The sequence below is a fragment of the Emydura macquarii genome, unplaced genomic scaffold, assembly GCF_026122565.2.
Source record: "Emydura macquarii macquarii isolate MOO-44397 ecotype Brisbane River unplaced genomic scaffold, CSIRO-AGI_Emac_v2 contig_3348, whole genome shotgun sequence".
NCBI lineage: Eukaryota > Metazoa > Chordata > Testudines > Chelidae > Emydura > Emydura macquarii.
Window position 1 is genome coordinate 5,904,761 of NW_027133485.1, and position 21,063 is coordinate 5,925,823.

Consider the following 21,063-nt stretch of genomic DNA (forward strand, 5'->3'; position numbering starts at 1 on the left):
TCTTGGTGGTATAGTTGCATCTATTCTAGAGGCTTCGGTGGGCACGACTCTGTCTGTCAGTGATCACTCTCTTCACATCCCAGACCGACAGTCATGCTGGCAGAAAGGAGGCTGTAGTGTAGACATGGCAGCAGCATCCTCGGGCTGAAAAGGCAGAATGGACTTGGTCCTGCCTCCCACTCTTGCTAAAATGATGACCTGGCTCCCAACTCATCCGTGCCTCTTCCTAATACACAAAGGAGAACCCTGTTCTGGTGGATGGGGGGACCCCACCAGTGGCTCTGTCGATCTAGTGATGCATTAAGCCTCCCCATGACCTGCATTTCCTGCTTTCGCCGGTTACTTGCAAATAGTCTATACAGGCGCCATGGTGGAGGCTGCGTGTAACTAGGATACATGAAAACAACATCATACTACACAGCAAGATACAGAAAACTCAGCTCGCTGGGGGGGGGGGGGGGGAGGGGGGGGGGGAGGAGAAAAATACAGACACACCAGTAAGTAGTTTATGTGTGTTTCTATTGGATATGAAGATACATACAACAGATCCCAGATATAGGTTAATCTGTACCATGGCAAAAAGAGTTTGTGAATTTATAAACAGCAGGAGCTGAGGAAAGTCCGGATACAGGCTGCAGCCTTTCACCTTAACTAACCTTCCCAAAACGAGGTGTGGTCCCATCAGGTCATAAATACATTCTCTTGCTCAGTAAGTCCCAATTTGCATTGAGAGGCAGAGAGAGACTTCCCTGAGCGGATAGTAGTGATACTCAAAGCAAGAGGGCCAGAAGACAAAACCAAAGCCAAGCTCCACGGAATACGTTCCGCTGACTTAAGGAGAGGTCCAGGCTAATCAGCAGGCTAAGACCTCCTGCTCTGTGAAGACCAGAAAGATTCTAGCTTGTTAGGTGCTGTCTCCACTAGAGACTTAACTCCATTAACCAGAAAATTCTTACTGGTTCAACAGTGTGAACTGTAGTGGAGACAGAACTGACGTACAATAGCACCTTCTGCTGGCTGAGCACACAAACAGCAGCGTGGATGGATTACAAGGGCCCTGTGCAGCTCAGTAGAGATAAGCTGCTAAAAGAGCAGTGTGGGCAGAAGAGAAACAGTAGGGGAAGAAAAATTAAAGTTCCCCATCAAACAGGAGAGCTAAGAGTGACTGAAATTGACTTGAGCTGAGCACATCTGGTTTTCAGCAAAGGCGATGTTACTGAAATAAAGTACATTGACAAATGTTAGTGAGGAATGGTTTCAAAACGAGCAGAGGACTCGTCCACAAAACCAGGAGATTTACATGAGTGGAGGAGTCTAGAGCAATGGTTAACTGAGGGCCAAATCCAGGCAAAGAGTGACTCAACCGAAGTCAATGGGATTTCACCCCTATAAGGGCCGTCAAAGAAGCGGACTCCCTATCTGGTGGAACTGACAGGATGGACAAATCTTGTGCTGCTCTCACACTCTACTGAAGGGAGAGATTGCACGCATTCATTTCTCTCAGCAATCCTTCCACATAGAGCAGCTGTCAGTCTGACAGCCAGGAAGACGTGGAACGGGTGTGTTGCAATGGAAGGATATGATGCTGTTAAGACAAAGTCAAAAGGAGCCTGTCATAGGACTAAGCAGCAGCATGTCACAGCCAGTAGAATATCCATGTCGATATGGCTCCCTTCTCAGCGGCTCAGCTCAGGGTCCTCATGGACCCAACAACTCAGCCAAGGAGAAAGCTGAGGTTTTGTCTTCATGGAACCACTGCTTTGTAAATACCTACCGGGGGGTAGCAGGGAGGCCCTTCCACAGGGAAAGGAATCTAGACAATAACCTGGAGGACCTCCCCACCCCCTCACAGTATTCATGTGCAAAACAAGTAGGAAGTAGACCTTTGGATTAATCTTTAATACACTTGTGCACGTGTGCGTTTAGCGTAGAGGCAACTGTGAATTATAAGGCTATTGAGATATCGGCAGCTTCTTGGAATATCAAAGGCCCAGAGGGAGGCCCGCTTGGGGGCTTTCTACTGTGTCCATGACCCTCACTGTTTCTCCATTTCCTTTTGCTCCCATACACTACATTGACTGTATGATAAAGAAAAAATAGTGTCTTCCCTCCTTCTTCTAAGGGAACGAGAAAGCTGCTAACCAGGAAAAAACAAGCAAGCACACTCCAGCACCCCATATCCTGCCAGCAACCTGCCTACAGCCAGCTCAGTTTTAAACCAGGAAGGAGAAAAAGGAGCGTCAAGGCTAAGAAATGCTTCAAATTCTCCCCATTTCGACTCTCAGCTTTAAAGTCATGTTGAAAACCACACGGCTGCAGACCACGCTAGTGACATTTCCAGTTGTTTGGATGCTATGAGCTGGCGGGAGGGACTGGAAACGGTTCACCCATTTGGTTCCCTGGGCTGCACTAGCTTTTAAAAGGGTATCACAGCCCACCACTAAAAGGTCCTTTAGCAAAAGGGCCAATCAGTTGAAAATCCGTGCATTAGATATCCACGCACACACAGGGAAGTGGATCAATCTAGTTTATATATATCCATATATAAAAGGGTATGTTGCCCTGCACATCATTTTATATATCATATATATATAAATATATAGATATATAGATATGTATATATTAAAAAAAAATCTCCAAAAGCCTAAACTGGAAAATTTCCAAGCCCCCAGTCCTGGGACTAAGGAAAGGACATTAGATCAGTCTATGGAACCATTCATATGTTACCATCCCTTCCCCTATCTCCACCTGCTGATCAAAGGGCTTAGTCAGCCCAGCGAATGCATTCCTCAGTCCCACTCTAACCCAAAGCTCCTATGCTCCGTTCTCCGGGGTTCTCCACGGGTTCTGTGCAGTGCATTGGCGTTGCTGAATGAAGGCAATCCTCCCCGGGGCACTGCTGGGCTAAAGAGCCCACTGGTGATGGCTCACCAGAGCTGTCTCGAGATGGGTCCTTGAGGGGTTCAAGCACGTCTGCTTCAGCCTGGGGCGTATGAGCACACAGGTCCTGCACCTTCTTGTTCAGGTCATTGCGCTCGGTCTGAAGCGCTCGGCACAGCTTCTCCAAGCGCTGGATTTTCACCTGAAGCCCCTCCAGCTCCTTGTCCCGAAGGGTTTTCTGCAAAAAGAGACAACGGTCCCTAAAGAGTGAGTCTTAGTCCTAATGCAGCAACCCGGGGGCTGAGGGAGAAGAGAGGCAAAGGGAAAGGTGTGGAAAAAACAGGCCAAGTCCACATGCCTCAGCGAACGTATTAGCAGTCAGCTAAGGACCCAACACTCACTGGCTATCACCACCTTCTTCAATCTACCTGTTCCCTGGGGGGCAGGGAGTGACGGGTACCACCTTCCCTCCACGCATCTCACAGCACTTCATTAACCCTTACTTCCCCACCATGAGTTTGGGGAGTCTCCTTATCCCCTTTCCATGCTGGGGCAAAGGGGATAATGAGACTCAGCTACTCGTGGTGGGGAAGCAAGGGTTAATGAAGTGCTCTGAGATGTTTGGAGGGGAAGAGACTTGCCCAAGATCACACAGTGAGTCACTGACAAGGCCAGGACTGACTGACTGACTGACTGACTTACTCCCAGTCGCCTGTGCTAACCACTAGATGGCATTAACCATTGGCTATTTGCCAATCTCAGTACACACAATGACATGCAGAGCTGAACCCGATGCCTGGCTTGGAGCCGCAGTGTGTCACCAAGGACAGGGCTTACCTCCTCGGCCATCTCCAGCAGAGCCTTGTTGCTGCTCTCCCAGCGAGACCGGTACACAGTGGTCTCTTTCTCCAGCTTCTTGATCTTTTTTGTCATCTACAGAATTACAGCAATAAAAGAGAAAGAGCGACACGGAGCGTCACAATTGGCCAGTTTCTGCAGCACCCTCACGGGGGTGTGGACACTCCCAGCGCAAGGGGTCAGATGCCGTCATCCCAGCTGGTCTAGGGAAGTGCAGCAGCCCTTCCGCCCCACCTCATCCTTTGGAGTCAGTTTCAACAGAGGGGGAATATTGACCAGGGCACAACAAACCTAAGTAAGAGATGGGGCCAGCTCCAAAACTCCCCTAACCTTTGGGAAAGCTCAGATACAGGCTCTGCCTATCACTACTAACCCTAGACAAATCCCTCCCAGACCAATTTCATCCACTCTGTCCCACAAGAACGGCTCCGTCTCCTAATGGTTGCTGAATCCAGCTGGTTTACATCCTAGGAGCAGGTGGCTCCTGGAGGATTTGAGGATGGTGAAAGCTGGCCTCCAACTAATCAAGGAGTTACCATTTCCCCAGCTTGGAAGCCCAATGGGGATGGAGGCAGACAAGGGGTGGCAGCTACGGTACCTTCTCCATTTCCTGTTTGAACGTCGTGAAGACCTCGCTGCTTTTGGAAAGCGTGTTCTGAAACTCCTCAAACTTCTCTGTGTAGAGGGCCAGCTGGGGAGAAGGAATTCCAGCTCAGCACCACGGCAATGCATAGCAGGCATCTAGTTCCAGCCTCCCCATCCCATGTCTCCCCAGTTCAGTGTCCAGCATGGCTGGAGCTCCATGAAGAACTGAGCAGACTCTTGGGATTCGAGCTCTTGTGGTTCAGCAGAGCCCAGGGCTCTACAGTGTAACTCACAGCATCAAGCTGCTATGCCCAGAGTCCTGGACTAGACAGAGGGGAAACAGTCCTCCTGTCTTGCTTTGGCCCCACATGCCAGGTGCTGTGTCCTTCAACTTCCACTGACTTCAGCACCTTGCAGGATCAGGCCCACCGTCCTGTGTGAAGGGACAACTTATCCCAGCACCGAGAAAGATACTGGTAAAACCAGGGGCCTCTTCTTTTCTCCAAGGAAGCAGAGAAGTTAAAGTGAATAGGGAGGTCCCGCCCTGCATTGTACCTCCTGCACTAATGCAAACCCACCAAGCTTTGAATTCCCGGAGCCCACACACCAGAGCAAACAGCCCCCACCTTCTAGGGAAAGGGGTTTCCTTCTACCTCTTTGCAGGATGACGGGAACAATGAAAGCCAGACAGCCTCACCTGCTGCTTGAGATGGGTCTCCTGCTGCTTCATCAGCTCACACATTCTCTGCGACTCCACGGCCTCTTTCAGCAGCTACAAAAGAAGGGGGGAGCTGGGAATGCAGGTACCTAACTGGCCTCCAGGAACACCTGCAAGGCAGGGGCTTGGCACAGATCCAATAGTGGAGCACAGCCTGTGCTGAAGAACAGACCCAGGCTTCTATTGCTGGCGGTGGCCACTGCAGAGGATACTGGCCTGGGACAGCCTGATCTGGCTGGACAATTCCTTACCTCCCAACAGGCCAGCTGCTCTTAGGAAAGCGCTTAGCAGGGAGGCGAGAGCCAAATGGCTCAACAAGACTCGCTAAGATAGTTGCCAAAGCTGGAGACTTACGAAATCCTTCTCCCGCTGGTGTCTCTCCTCTGCCTCCTTCAGCATCTCCTGGGCCTGCTGGAGCTTAGCATCCACCAGCTGCTGCTGTAAGTCCTTGTGTTTGAACACCTTATCGATATGCTGCCAAGGGAAAACCAGGGGTTGGTACTAACACGCTTGGCCTGGCTCTGCTGCCCGTGCTGCATCAGTGATCCCGGAGCAGAATGGCGTATGATCCTGGAGGACTCTTCCACTAGCCACCCAGCAGCCCTGCTCTCTATGTGGGGCGTGCTCACTAGCTCACAGTATCCGGATTAGCGAAGGAGGGACCTCAATGTTTTCGGTTCCAATAACCCACATGACTGCATCGGGGAGGCAGCCGTTAGGTGGTGAGAGCACAAGGTTCCTCGGTTCTAATCCTCTCTCTGTCAGTGGCTCGTTGCGTGGGGCAAATAACGTCACCTCTCCATGCCTCAGTTTCCCCATTTGTAAAATGGTGACAAGTGTCAGGCAGGTATGGGGTTAACAGCTCTGGGCAGCCAAAAGCACTGCAGTTAAGTGCTATCGTCATATAAATTAATATCATCTCAGCCTCTAAGAACCCACATCACTTGGGGGTTGAAGGAAAAGAAGAGGAGACATCCCCCTCCCAGCCAGCCCAGGCCCTAGGATTCCATGCCACCACCCTATCCCTCCTGGGTCCCAGGATTCCTCCTCTGACGGGCGCCCCACCTCCTCCCGCAGCTCATACTGCTCAATGAGTTTTTTCAGTCTCTCCGCCAGCTCCATGTTCTCCTGGCGCAGCTTGGAGTTCCGCTCGTTGTGCTGCTCCATCTGCAGCTGGATGTCATTCAGCGTCACCTGGAAATGAGACGTCACTTCCTTCCGCTTCTCCTCCTCCTCCCGTGCACGCTGGACACCTTCCTCCTATGGAAGGAGAGGGAAAGGAACAAAGGGACCCAGGTCAATCCCCACTGCAATGCACAAGGGACAGCTGGAGCGGTCGACCCACGCAGCAACTTACCCAGATCACCCTGCCCTAGACGGCACACGTGCTATCACGTAGGCCAAACAGGAAAGAGGGTTGGGCGGCCCCTGCCCAGCTGTCCAGCGCCAGGTAGGTTTAATGGCAGGGAAGATATGGGCAGTCCCGTGGAGTAAAATCTAACACAGGGCAATGCAGAAAGTGGGCTGGCCTCAGACAGTCTCACACAGACCAGACTGACCTCCCACGGGGAGTCAAGCTGAACACCAGATACTGCTTTCTACCCAGGGGTTCCCAGCTACGAAAACTCAAGAGTGTGACTAGTACTCCAGGCTCCCTGCTTCCCACCCTACCAAAGAGCACTGCCAACGCCCATCTCCTTCATCTGTAATGCTCTAGCCCAGTGTTTCTCAACCTTTTTGATACCAGGGACCGGCTTCCTATACTGTGTCAGGTAGATCTCAGAGACCAGTGCCAGTCCATGGACTGGTCATTGAGAAACACCGCTCTAGCCCATCACAAAGCACCAGCTCCTCTAAGCTGTCTGACAGTCTCACTAGACATGCCAAATCCCTGTCCCTTGCGTCTGCGCCAGATAAGAAGCAGTGCAAGGTTAGCACACACAGATGGCAGGCAGTGGGCAATGGCTGGTAGGGCCAAGCCCTTACTCTGACAAATGGGTACAGTTGCCCTAAGAAGTTGGCAAACACTGATTTAGGGAAGAGAGATAAAGAAGTCCTGTGCTATTGGTGCCCTCCTCTCTGGTCCAGAACCCTGGCAGAGGTGGGAAGTGAGGAGGCCCTTGCCTTGAGGGTGCGGTTGTGTCTCTGGAGCTCACGGCACAAGCTCTCCAGCTTGCTGCGCGCCAGGATGGCCTTGCTATGTTCGCTCCTCAGATGGTCCTTCTCCTGCACCAGCTGTGTCTGCTTCTTCTGAAGGATCTTCATCTGCTTCTGGGAGTTCCTGTGCTCTTCCAGCTAGAAGGAGAGAGTAGCAGAGGGAAAGATGCAGCAGACCAGGGAGATGACTCCAGCTATGCCCCAGGGAGAGGGCTCTGGGCTCAGAGGGAGAATCTTCTAGCTCCCCAAGAGAGTAACAAAAACATCACAGTGCAAGCTGGAGAACAGGCTGAGCCTAACGAACTCTCTCCACCTGGGGCCTGGCTGCATTTTTGAACCCAGATGTCCAGAGAGCCTAGGGAGCCACGCTGCATGTGGAAATAACTGCAGCATATGTGTGGGCTGTCCCCCTCAACCTAGGGACATGACCATCGCCTGTCTTGCCAAACAATCTTGATCCCTTGGCAGCGAGAGACATTAATCTCCCGCCCTAGAGTGTAGTGCTTGGGACTGACCAGCTCAGCGTATTTCTTGCAGAGTGCTGCCAGCTTCTCCTCTGGTGTGCTCAGCGTGTTCAGCGTCTGCATCAGCAAAGTGATCTCCTTGCCTGGAACACAAGACAGAAAGCAGAAACATCTCTTTCACGCAGGTCTCTGGGTCACCAGGCAAAGGGGAAGAGCACAGGTGGAGACCAGAAGCTGCTGCATTCCCTGTGCCAAACACACACAAAACCACAGCTAGGATCCCTGATGCATTCCCAGATTCCCCGCATGCATTTGAGCCACCAGTGTAATTTAGTTCAGGGTGGTTCCCTTTGGAGGATGGACTCCAGAGACCTAGGTTCAGTTCCCTGCTCTGCCACTGACTTCTTGTGAGACCTTCAGAAAGTTATTCAGGCCAGGTTCCCAAAGGTATTTAGGCACCTCACTTTGAGTGAGGTGCCTAAATATAGGTCTGCACAGGCCTAGTTTTTAAGCCCGACCTAGACCCAAGCGGGTTATGTCGTTTTTTGACCTGACCCCAACTCTTCCCCCTTGAACCTGAGTCAGCACCACTGCCATATCTTGTCCGTGGCATTGGCTCTCCTCCTCAGGCCCATGGGGTCCGTGCGGCAGCATGTGCCTGAGTGCCCTGCTCCTGCCATCTGCCACCTCCTGCTGCGCTGCGTGCGTGCTGCAGAGTGAGAAGCACTGTGACATCTGCAGCCAGACTGCAGCACACACAGCACAGCGAGGTGAGTCCTGGGCAGGAGAAGTACCCATCTGACCCCAAGCCAGTCTGGTTATATTCCTACCTGACCAGGACCCAACATCTGTAGTCAATTGACACTGGGTTCAGGTCATGCTGCCAGGCTCTATAGCTAAATACCTTTGAGGATCTGAGCCTCAGTCTCTGAGCCTGAGCTCCCCATCCGCACATTGGTCCCATGAGAATAAAGTACATTAAATCAGTGAGACGCTCAGATATTAAGTACTGGGGGTCATGCAAATACCTAAGATAAATGGCTGGATAAGCAACTTGATCTAGGTCTCACAGACAGCATGTGGCTCAACAAGGAATAAAACTTGGGAGCCTTGGACTCCCAGGTCCAGGTTTAACCGCTAAACCACCCCAACCCCTGGTAAATGCAGCGGAGGAAAGGTTAGTGCACAGTTGTGTGTGCAATTCCATGCCTGATTTATAAATGCGATTACAAGCAAGTTAGATGCAAATCAGACAGGCAATTGCACACTCTTTTTGCACGCTTACCCTGTTTGGAAATCCTCTGCTGCCAGCTTATGCAGGATCAAACAGGGCGATTTACTCTCTCACCCAAATGCCAGAATGACTGATGGTCTCTGTAGGATCTGACCTACATCACTGAGTGTGTGTGTGTGTGTGGGAAGACAGTTCTCAGAAGCTGTGCACTCAGCCTGGCCCGAAGCACAAAGCTGTATGTGCCCAGCTGACAACTGCGTGCACCTGGAATCCCGAGATTGCGTCAGCACTCAGGGTCGGTCTGTGCCTGAGAAGCACAGGACACATTTCGTCACATCCCTATGACACATGAAGCCATATTGTTTTTGAACATTGCTGTGCGGTGCATGGCTAGGATGCTTATTTCACTGGATTTAGCAGAGGGCAGTTAAATCACTATGAAAATAGAAGGCCCTGAGGGGAAAGTTCCCCACCCAGGCTGGCTACAGACCAAGGTTGGGAAGCCCTACCAAGACCCTTGGCTTTCTTCTTCTCCTGGGTCCGTTTCTGATCCCGTTCCCCACACTCATCATTGGCTCGGAACTCTTCAGTCCCCTTGGGGCCCTCCTTCTCTCCATTCATCACCGGGCAGCCTGGCTCCTGCTCGCCGTTCCTGGGAGATTCGCTCCGGCACTTGTCTGCTTCATCTGGCTCCACAGGCTCACTCTGCCCACCATCATCTCCTGGACCTTCCTGGCTGGCATCCACACAGTACGTGTTCAAGATGTCCTCCAGCTGCCTGCTCAGCTCTTCAGAGACATCGCACATGGCAGGCTGGGAGGATTTTGTCCCCTCCTCCACAAGAGAAGCTGTGGGAAACGGAAGAGGAGAGGACAAAACATAACACTTTCTATCACAATCTCTATCCTGTTAGCGCCACTCTGCTGTAGCTCTGTATAATAACCAGAGAGCAGTGGAGAGGCTTTCTAAGGTTTCCTGTCAGGGCCAGCAAACTTTCAGCAACATATGCTCCACTGTGGCACTGCATCTCTAGCTAGCTGCCCTGACAATGGAGCTGCACTTCTGGCAGTGTTCCCTTCCAATCTAGGGAGCACAACCAAGCGCCCAACATCTGTCAGTGGCAAAACTCCCACTATATTTATTGGGAGCAGGCTCAATGTGCATTTTCCTTCATAAGAACAGCCTCCTAAAATCCACACGTGAAGTATATGGTTTGGAACCTAGCTTAGCTCAGAGACAGACTTTCTCCCTATGCACCATCCTGACAGCGGAGGTCAGTAAAGCCCTCTGGCTGGGAATCTGAATTTGATCTCTTGAGGACTAGCACCAGTTAGTGAAGTCATCCCAGGCACTGGGCATTCACCAGATCCCACATTTATGCTCATCAGTGTGGATGGCAGGGTTCATTTCAACCAACTACTTACTTGACTAGAGGGTTTTTCCTAGCTGGAGGGTTATTTTTGTTATTTCTATAGCACCAATAGCAGAGCAAATGCATTGGCTCGGGGACAGCTAATAACAACGCCCAATAAAGCAAGACTGCTTGATTTTTGACTCTAGAAGTCAGAGCAAAGGGTGAACAGTAAATAATTCAGTACAGCCAGCTCAGAAGCAGTGGTGGATGTATCTTCACCCTTGGTATCCACCATCCCATGCATACAGTTACTGCTCTGGGACTCCACATGTACAGACATTAAACACACCTGATATGAAACCAGGACTCTGCTCCTAAAGCCACAGGCCTCCCCCATGTGAATGAATGGAAATCTGTTACAACAGCCACCCCAGAGAGAAAGCCATCGCATCTCTTCAAACATTGCCACTCAGCTCAAAGCTGAAACACACCCTCATTCTTTTCCTGCTCCTCAGTGGTCAGGCTATCAACATTGCCATCAGCAGAAGGCTCAGAGTTGCATGTCCTGGACCGGCTTGAGGATTCCCCAGCTTCTGATGGTGCTGCAGCCTCAGCTAAATCGCCTTCATCTAGCACCAAATTGCTGTTCATTTTGGAAGGACTAGCAGGCAGCAGGACAGCTTTGTTCTCCCCACCTTGGTTCTTCATCAAGGCTTTTCTCCTCACTCAGTCTCAATAAACCCTGGTGAAAGAGAAATGTCACCAGAGTTTAGTTTTAAGAATTGATGATTCATGGAATTTTAACAGAAATCACCACCGTGCAACAGACTAGGTGAAATCAACAGGGAGTGAAACATTCAGAACTGGGACAGTAAGGTTCTTCACTGAGCCTCCCCATGCACTGCTAGTTGTGAGACTCAGACACTGCCTCTTGCTCAACAGCGGCTTCATTAACCCCATTCTGCTGTTGGAAAGCACATGCATCCTTCGTCCCATATCTCCAAGTTATCCCTCTCACCATAACCAGCTGCATGTCAGGATAACTGTTCCTCCAGCTGAGTGGGAGTGGGGGGGTGCTCTGGAGACAGCTCCCTTTGGAGCCAAGCCAGTAACTCTCAAACCCCTAGAGTAAATGGTTCTCTCACTTCTGTATTTTGCAGATCACAGTCTTCCCGTGGACCCAACTCCTCTTCCCCTACCTAATACTTTCCTCCCAGAACATTTCATTCCACAAACTACCAGGAAATGGGTTCCAAGGATCACAGCATTAGCCTAGATGGACCCATGCAGGCTGACACGAGAACCTCCCTCTCTAGTGTTGAATGCAGTGCCTCTGATGAGCAGATAGGCCCTCTTAGCTCAGGAGTGATGGACCGATGCTAAAATCTTGAATCAGGCTCCTCAAGACAGGAGAGGGGCCAGCATCTATTAAAACAACAAGTGCATCTGGCTGGAGGGAAAGCATGCAATTTCCAGGAAGAGCCGGTGGCCAGCAATAAAGATTTATCAACAACTCCATGAAACACAACAGACAGATGCAGGCCAAATCCCAGCTTCCTTCCATTTTCATGCCCTTCCAGGGATAAACTCCCTGTCACTCTTTTACCACTCAGATAACAGGACAAAGCAAATGCTGCAGCAATTCTGCAGACTTCCATTTCAGAGGCACTTATTATCATGAAACACAGGCAGCTTATTTGGATCCCACGTGTGATCATCGGACAAGAGGACAACTTTGTCCCAATTCTGTGCATAGCTACACACAGTGAAGTCTACGCCTTTTTCTCAGAGGACAAACCAGGGCGCAACCAGCTCCGTGAAGCCAGGGGAGGAAGTTAAAAAGTAACGAGGGCCAGGCGAGCACGTCATCTATTCATGCACAGACACCGAGATGCACCCACCTCCCCCGTGCAGCCCGGGTCCCCCACCCTGCAGATAGCCCCACTCACCCTGTCACCTAATTCCCCACCCACAAAATGCTCCATCTCCTGGGGCATCCCATGCACTGTGCCCATCTCTCCACTACCCACCGGGCCCACCCAACTCTACAGAGCCCACAGGCTCCACTGCCTCAGCACCCCGTGCAGGCCCCTGTGCGGTGCACTATGCCCCCCGCCTACACCCCACGCTGCCCTAGACACCCCGCGATGCCCCGAATTGCCCTGCCCCCCTGACCCACAACACCCAGCCCTGCCCTGCCCTGCCGCCTGACGCTACCCAGCCGCCCCTCCCCCCATGCCCCAGCCCCCACAGCCCCCTCCGCCCCGAAGGCTGCAGGCAGGGGTGTCAGTGTCACCCCTCCACTGCAGTGACATCACCCACGTACCACGTGACGTCACCCCGAGAGGCTTGACGTGGCTCCCTCCCCTCAGCCAACCAGTAGCGGCCGTCCCACCAGCAGACTGGTGTCTTGGCGAGCCCCCTACATACGGGTGCCCGCTGCCCCCAACTCCGCCTCAGGGCGCGGCGGCCCCTCTGTCCCCCGCAAGCGGCTGCAGCCTCGCTCCGACCCGGGCCTCTGAGCGGCTATCGAGAGCGCATGCGCCGTCACCCGCCGGGCCCGCCAGCCAATCCGCGAGCGGGGCGGCGCAGGGCCTGCCGGGAAATACCGCTTAGCGGCGGCAGTCGAGGCGGGCAGCCGCTGCGACTACAGCTCCCGACGTGCCCCGCGCCAAGGGGCGACACAAAACAGCTCCCGTCCCGGCCTGCAACGCGACAGGAACAGGAAGGTGGATTGGCGGCGGGGCCGGGAAAGGGCAGAGTGTCCCGTGGAAGCCTCATGCCCTGGCTGAAAGCGGCGGGGGAGCTGGGAGGAGGGGGCAGGGAGGCAGAGCCTGGGGGCGGGGCGAGTTGGAGGGGGGGGGGCACTAGCCTAGGGGTGGGGGCGAGTTGGGGGCGGGGGAGCTGGAAGAAGAGGGGGCAGGGAGGCCCGAGCCTGAGGAGGGGAGCTGTGAGGAGCGGGGGCACGGAAGATGTAGCGGGGGGCTGGGGGAGTCTCAGACACGAGCCCGGCAGCTGCAGTGACGCTGAACTACACGTTCAGCAGCAGGCTGAGTTTCTCCCCTCGGCAGCCTTTTCTGGGTGAGGTTGTGTTTGGCAAGAGGTACAGGCCAGGCCTGAGGGGGGTGGAGGCGAGGCCGAGGCTACTCTGCGCCCTTAGAGTTTACCTGCACCTCCGCAGAGATTCAAGCAGCCTCAGCTGCTCTGCAGGGGCAGCCTGGAGCAAGAGTGCCCGGAATAAAGTCAAGGCACTAGCCTGATGGAAACAGACAGCAGCTTGTTGAATGAGTTCCAGAGGGGGTAGCTGTGTGCGTCTGTTTGTAGCAAACCAGGAGAGGCCTGGGGCACCTTAAAGACTAACACATTTATTTGTGCATGAGCTTTTGTGGGCAGAAACCCACATTTGACGAAGTGGGTTTCTGCCCATGAAAGCTTATGCCCACATACGTTTGTTAGTTTTTAAGGTGCCCCAGGACTCTAGCTGGTGAGTTAATGAGTGGCTGGTATGTGGTTTTGGGGAACACCTGCACTCTACCACACAAACTTGGAACTGATAGTGTTAGCTAAGGTGGAAATCACATTCCTCACCCTTTACATGCTAATTCTGCAACTGGCAAGCTGTGTTGATCCCTGTGAACTGGAGGAACCCATCTGGGGTGCAACCCACTGCTTACTCAAGCAAAAGTAAGCTAAAGGATAGTATAGGGCCACAGTTTGTCTGAGGAAGAAATCACTCTTGATGTAATAAGGGTGAGAGAAAATTACAGCCCTATCACTTAACAGTGATACTCATGGACTAGGTAACCTGTATGAACATTTCTCCAATATTCTCCACTATATGCAATGTGCTGTTCTAATTAAACCTCATCCTTGTGAATTAATTCATTGGGTAATTTAAAGTGTAGGCAGCTTGAGTCAGGGTCCTCCTTTCTTCATCTCCATCATGCTGCCTATAGGCCATACACCCTAGTGTGGAAGATAGGTAAACTACTTTAACCAGCCTTTGTGTAGTTTGAGTTTAGTCTTGCTACAACTGGTCTCCTACAGCTAGGAATGCTCACACCTTTAGCTGCACCTGCTGCGTGGAAAGGACAGACCGCGGAGAGGTGAAGACTGCATTGACTAAACTTTTTCCTGCTAGTGCTTTGTGTTTAAAGAGTGAACTAGGCATAGCAGGCTGATTCCCACTATAGCAGTGAGTGAGAGGGGCTGGAACATCACATCTCAAGCTTTCAAGGTTAATGGTAGACATAGGGACATGTGCTTGCCCTGGAAAGTGGTCCTTAACCCCTGTTAATTTTCTACACATTGAACATTTATCCATTTCCAAGCAAGCCACCATCCAAGGTTTGGAGAGTTTTTCCTTGCATTTAGTGACTAGTTTATCGGCAATACTTTTACCAATGGAGTGGAGTGTAAGTTCTTTGCTGTTGAGATGTTCTGTTCATGCCTATTTGTACATCAGTAGTCTGTGGTACAGCTTAGCCCAGCTGCCAGGATCCCAACTTTTGACAAACTAAAAATAATCCAGACAGAGTGAGCACCTAGAGCAGTTTTGGAACAGACTCTTTATTTTGCATTGTATCTGTTACAGTGTTGGAAACCTAGATACATTTTCAACTCTGAATGTGTATAGATAACTTTAATCTGTACACATCATACTAGTCCACACTAGCATCAGGTGTGTATCCTCCCAAGGCCTATCTATCAACCATGGTACAGTTATAATGTACCTCCAAAGGGCCACATGTTGGAAAAATAGCCAGAATAGTTTGGCTTTCTAAAAGAAAAAGAAATAGGTTGACTCACTCTTGGCTGCTGTGGCTCATCCTGAAGTCCACTTCCCAGCCCTTTGAATTAGATAATCTAAACCACATACTATTTTTCCATTTGTGCCATGCCCAATAGTGGTTTCATAACACAATCCACACATGAGCTGATAAACCAAAAAAATAAAGGTAAGAACACAGCACCAGCTCCACCCATGGGTTTGGCTTTGCATGGGTTAGTGCTTTGAGCACTGTGTTACTGCAGCAGAATAAGCCTTTTAAATGCCATTCCTAGGCCCTGTAAGTTTGCTTCTTTAAAAAAACAAACAAACCCCAATCAGTTTCTGGGTCCCTGGATTGTTGCAAGGAGGGTTCAAGAACAGATGAGGACATTTATAAAATATTCCTCAGTAGTCTTTTCTTCAGCCCAGTATTATAGCTTGAGGTCTGGCACTTGTCCCCATCTCCTCTCCTCCTGTGCTCCCCTGAATGAATTCTAAAATCCTGATCAGTCATGACCCTGATTGCAGAAGGCCAATTCTTAAACAAAAAATAGTCCACTGCAGTTTGCCTAGACCTAGAACTGTGCTGATAAAAGGCTTATTCACTTAGGAGTTACCCTTTCTTCTCATCTATTATGGTGAAGTAGCAAGCAGGAGTCCAGGTTTACTAGAGAAAATAGATCTACAGCACATCATTTGACTCCTACTTTCCTGTCTTCAGTGGAAGAGCTCTACCCCCTTTCAGGCTCTTTTGAAGTCACTGCACCAATTCTGTTGTGCAGACAGCTGCTGCAAGTTCTGAATACAGCTGACTACAAAACACCAAGCACAGGTCAAATCTTAAATGGAGAGAGGATATATACATCCCATGATCACCACATTCAGACAATACACAGATTGTATTTGCTCTAAGTGCCACACAGGAAAGGATGAAATCTTAGGCCCAAGCTGAAGTGTTACGGTATTAAGAATCACATTAAACACAGGGCCAAAGGAGAAAGCTATTCAGTCTAAAGTTCTAGTTTAATTCTAATGCTCTCTAACAGATGAAAGTATACTAGAAGTCTGGAATGCTTTGCCCTGTAATGACTAGTAATTAATCCAAAGAGATCTCTCTGGTATGAATCAGCAGCCTCTAGCCCTACCACCTCCTTATCCTGGAGATATTTGCCACACCAATCTGATGCAATTATGTTGTCAGAATGAGAGTGCTATCAGGAATGCAAGCTCAGCCCTAGTGCTACTCTACAGCACAACATACAGGCCATGGGACTTGTGGAATAGTAAATGTGATGAAGGATGAAGAGATTTTAGTCTGTACATTTGGATGAGAAGATTCCAAACTCCACTGAGCTAAGGTCCTCACATTTTCTGTAGAGGAGAGGACAGAATGGTACCTATTGTAGGCAGTCCTGAGACTCTTCTGCTTGCCAAAGAATTTTTAGGAAGAGAAAGTAGTTTGCTTAGGCATCACTGGTAAATTTGCAACATATTAGCAAGTACCTGGTAACCTGTCTACAAATACAGGGCCAAGCTGAAGTTAGACTGGCCTAAATCCAGACTGAACAGCAGAATTGGGACCAGTTTTTAGTACTATACAAAGCCTTTATCAATGCATCTTATAACACTGTAGCAGAAAATGTATCCCCTTACATTTTGGGATATCTTGGTTCAGACATGGTTGTGGTTGAAACTTTATTGCACCCCTTAAAGAAGATCAGAACATTCATGAGTGCCAGTTGGACTGCTGGATTGTCAGAACATGCCAAGACAGCTGCTGAGAGAAGAGGCTGTGTTGTTTAATGCAGTATAGTATTAAACAGGCTGGTCTAGGAATAAAAAACCCAAGAGTGCTTCAAGTTATGATACATGCAGAAGAGATCTCAGAATTAGGAGGCAAGGGATCCAGTGCAACTGCACAGATTAAACTTCAGCTAAATACTTAAGAGATTCCCTTGTACCAGTTATCTGCCCTGGTCAGATCAGAGAACACCCAAACACTAGCAGTTAGCTGGTATAATTGCATGCTTGCTTGAGGATCTTTCCTCAAATTATCCCTGACATATATGTTGATATTGCATTCTCTCTGGGTTGTAGTGCTATTGCTCTAGGTAACAAATAAAAAGAGGTACTACCAATAGTCAGAAGTCCTCAGACAATGAAAATGGTAAAGCTACAGTTTTTATAGCTAGCATCCACTAGGAATGCCATACTTGGAGGTATGCGAGATACACACAATTACTGAGCAATACAGCCTCCAAAGTGTTTTAGGAGCACTTAAGATGGTGGTGCTAGGACATAAATGGATGAAATAAATACCAGAACTAGGGGGGGTTTAAGATGCCCAAGTTGCTAACAGCACAAAAGTGGCATTTAGGTTAACTGAATGGGTTGGCATGGTCTGTAGTGCAACCACTGCATGCGTGGAATACTGATAGAAAAGAAGGCCATACACTGTAACAAAACAGTCATATTCAAAATAAAAATAGACCCATAAGATGTATGCCTAAATGTCAACATCTCTTGTAGATCTACATGGCACTTGTGAGAGCTGAGAAAAATAGAAGTAGCTTACATGCGCCAGGGGGGATCAATGCTGGTTTTTAACACACAGAAGAGTGCTTGTGGAGGTTCTGAGGACAGCTTCTCTACAGACATTTAGCAACAATCCAACAAGGCTGACATCAGCATGGATTCTCCTGCACTTTGCATAAGCACGTTTCCAAAAGCCAAAACTTACTTGTTCCCGGATACCAGTCAAAGTTTCAATTCTTAAGGCAGGAGGAAGTGATGGCCTTCTCCCAAGAATTCCCCCCCCCCCCCCCAAGTGGTGGGGGAGGGGCAGAGGGCTGCCAGGTACCAATGTACACCCCATGCATAAAGTCTGTTCATTCCCAGAGCTGGCTGTTTGAGACCCAGGAAGGAAAGGAAAAACACTGACCTTAGGTCACAACCACAAGCCCACCAGATGGCTAGGGAGCTGCAGAGACAGGCTCCAGTCTCCCATCCAATTCTAAGTCCCTCAGCAAAGAAGGCAAATGGGCTTGAGTGTCTGCAAGTTTTTTGTTTTTGGTAAACCCTTATCTGCCATTTTCTATAAAAGCTGTCAAGCTAATTCCAAGAAGGAACCATACCTCAATAGGTGGCTTGGGCCTAAGTATTAGTTTCTATTGTTGCCAAGGGAAGGTTCAAGTTATAATTCAGAGAATAGTTTACTGCTTTTTGCAGGAGTGGCTCTTGCGAAGGACAGAAGTAAGCTTCCTCCCCACAGGAAGGTGGGAGAGCCAGTCTAAACAAAAAGCTATTCTTCCTACCGTTGCAGCTTTTGCCACGCGTTCATTAGGTAGTTCTACGTCATTGCACCTCAATCTTTGCCCCTGAAATAAACAAGTCTCCCATTTTTAAAAAAGTGATCTCGCAAAGCAGATCCAAATGCAACTTCATTCAGCAATGAATGGAAGATGCTCCAATGCAGTGAAGAGCTCCATTTCTTTTACGTGGTTCTGAGGTAATGCAGAAAATGAGTAAAACCATGAGTTTGCAAGTTATTTACTTCAGAAGACTATGATTGTGGGTCAATCAAGATCTTACCTCCGGGGCTTAAGGACTGCATCTACATAGCAAAAAGATAGCCAAAACTAGGTATCAGGCTTTATCCTTGAAGGATATGCCATCCTCACCATACCTAATATGGTACTCTGGTTCATATAACACCTCAGATAGCTGACTGATGCAACAGTAGCTCCATGAATGTCTCCCTCATCAGTTAAGTGACCATGGGTTCACAGGGGGGGGACTTTGGAACATTCCGCAGAAGGCCTTCCACATAGAATCTGTTTGTCGATGGGATACATTCTTGGTTTTCGTTTGCCAAACAGGGAGCCTTTTTGGCAGAGCAAAATCAAGATGGGACTGAGCACTGACCAGTAGCCAGCAGTGATCCTGGCTTGGTGGTGGGAGGAGGAGAAAAAAGTCAAAGATTAAGCCTGATGGGAGGCTGTGTGAGGTATGGAAGAGGGAAACAGGAGAAAGTCCCACACAGGTTTTTCACCAATTCTGTGTTTCAAAACTGGGGGAAATGGTTGCCTTCCCAAGGCTGTAGATCCAATTTCAAATACAATATGAATATCCAAAGGTTAGTTGGTAAAAGAAATTAGACACTGAACATGTTTAGCCTAAGCTTAAAATCAAGGTTTTACAGATTGAAGAATTGCTCAGTTCCGTAAGAGGAAAGAATACTTTGTGAAATTCACAGTCTCCATGAAACTCATCATATGAATGTTGTTCCTCTGAAGCCTTTCACTTGATAACTGCCTATTGAACAACTGGTTATTTTCTACTGATAAACAGCTTGATTCCACAGATTTAGCACACCCCGCCTGCAGGTTTTCATGCGGCCTGGCTACCACATCCCGTGGTCACATCCAGCCCCTGAGGGTCTCTCCTAGACAACCATGCATCAGAACAATCCTTTTTAAATCATCCACATGCTCATATTACTCTCCATGAAGTGGGTATCTGCTTATACACTAATTCAGGGCAGGCATTTTTTAGTTTCAATGATCCCTGCAAAGCCTAAACCTCTCCCCTCTTCCAAATCCACTGCTGGATTATTTCCAGATACAGGAAGAGAAGAGGAGAGAGAAAGGTTTCAGTGCAACAACTGAGCTTTAATGTATGTCCTAGATCCCAAAAGCACCGTATGCATGGCCATGGGAAACACCTCATTGATGCTAGTGCTGAAAGACCTACAAGCAGAAGGAAAGAGCAGCAACCCCTCCTTCCCACTACAAAAGAGCACACACATGTAAGTCTCACTTAACCCTCGGCTGTTCACTGGTATTTTTAATGGAGAAAATCTTGAGGCAAGCAAGACTCTTGAATAAGAGACTGAACCAATTAGATCATAGCTAGGGTGACTCCTGACTCACCCCACCATTCCAGAATCCAGGAATATAGTCGGATAGTATTTGAGACCTACCCTTCTTCTTAAGGCTTGAATTTGAGTATAAATCCAGATCTGTTATTTCTTCATCTTCCATCAACTGCATAAGGATCCATTAGAAGAGATTTTCATTTGCATGATCTCCTTTAATAAGCTACCCCAATACATTGAACTCCACAATAAATCTTTCATAAAAGCCTCAATACAAGAGCCTTCTCAGCTGCTAACCCAAGCTTTAGAGGATGGACAGATTGATTTTTCCCCCCCACTCGGTTTAAAGAGACGAGGGAGGGGATACACACTAGCCAGAGGCATGTAAGTGAGCCCCTAGGTTAACATATGAGGCTTGTTGAGTTACCTCGCAAACCTGAATATATTTTTAAATACAATATTCAGTTTCATTCTTCAGACAAAAGAAGGTTCCAATTGTAACGTGCTTGCTGGGAGACCAAGCTCCCTGGTAGGCTTCTACAGATCCTGCAATGGCACAACACTCCAGTAGACCTTGGCTAAGCTTTCACGCATGCTCCACAAGGCTACAGCTAATATTAAATAATCCACCCCAAACTTGTACTGCAGCAAGTGATAAGGAAACTTTACAAATGCAGAGATCACTCTAGCCACAGCCAGCCATCAGTCAAATGCACAGATGTTGTTTATTTATTTATTTTTTTAAACGTGAAGGACTTGTGTGAAATTGGATTTCTTGATTTCACACAACTGGCACCACGCCTTGTTTCTTACCCACTTGAAATTCCCAGTCCCAAAAGCTTCAAGACTTGCACTTGCATTGGACAGCAAGAACAGGGAGGGGGATATACATGGTGAGTTTATTGGACACCTCAGTGAACCATGTTTTCCCCTTCCCTCAAATACCAACATTGTTTGTGTTCTCTATAGCCTAGTGTGTTTTATATCACTCTTGGCTATGTAAACTCAATCTGGAAAAGGAGTTTAAGACAAATCTATGTTTGCTTGTACAGTACGTGAGTAAACAGAAGAAAAGAAGCAGGACAACCAGTGAGTGAGTTCATAGACCATCATTTCCAGGTGTACCTGCCTCACAGTATTCTATTTACATAAATTACAGAAATTTC

The 21,063-nt window shown here is 49.0% G+C and overlaps 1 protein-coding gene across 2 annotated transcripts; it reads right to left on the reverse strand.

Annotated features, from left to right (window-relative positions):
* Positions 1-501: 501 nt before the first annotated feature.
* TXLNA (taxilin alpha) lies at positions 502-12,754 on the reverse strand. 2 transcript variants are annotated; one of them, XM_067533756.1, is made up of 11 exons: positions 12,577-12,754; positions 10,742-10,992; positions 9,406-9,744; positions 7,714-7,805; positions 7,166-7,336; positions 6,107-6,301; positions 5,396-5,515; positions 5,021-5,095; positions 4,337-4,429; positions 3,718-3,813; positions 502-3,118 (listed from the first exon to the last, which is right to left on the reverse strand). In XM_067533756.1, the coding sequence occupies exons 2-11, from the start codon at positions 10,956-10,958 to the stop codon at positions 2,801-2,803; spliced, it is 1,716 nt and encodes a 571-aa protein (XP_067389857.1). In that variant the 5' UTR covers positions 10,959-10,992; positions 12,577-12,754; the 3' UTR covers positions 502-2,800. The 2 variants fall into 2 exon arrangements, with proteins under 2 accessions (XP_067389857.1, XP_067389858.1); XM_067533757.1 differs by lacking the exon at positions 12,577-12,754 and adding an exon at positions 11,269-11,358.
* Between the last annotated feature and the right edge of the window lie 8,309 nt (positions 12,755-21,063).

Excerpts from the sequence above, each read along its gene's own strand:
- TXLNA (XM_067533756.1), bottom strand. The coding sequence starts at position 10,958 with ATGAAGAACCAAGGTGGGGAGAACAAAGCTGTCCTGCTGCCTGCTAGT. Across the intron at positions 7,806-9,405 it reads GAAGAAAGCCAAGGGTCTTG|GCAAGGAGATCACTTTGCTG; the intron begins GTAGGGCTTCCC and ends CTTGTGTTCCAG. Across the intron at positions 6,302-7,165 it reads GACACAACCGCACCCTCAAG|GAGGAAGGTGTCCAGCGTGC; the intron begins GCAAGGGCCTCC and ends CTCCTTCCATAG.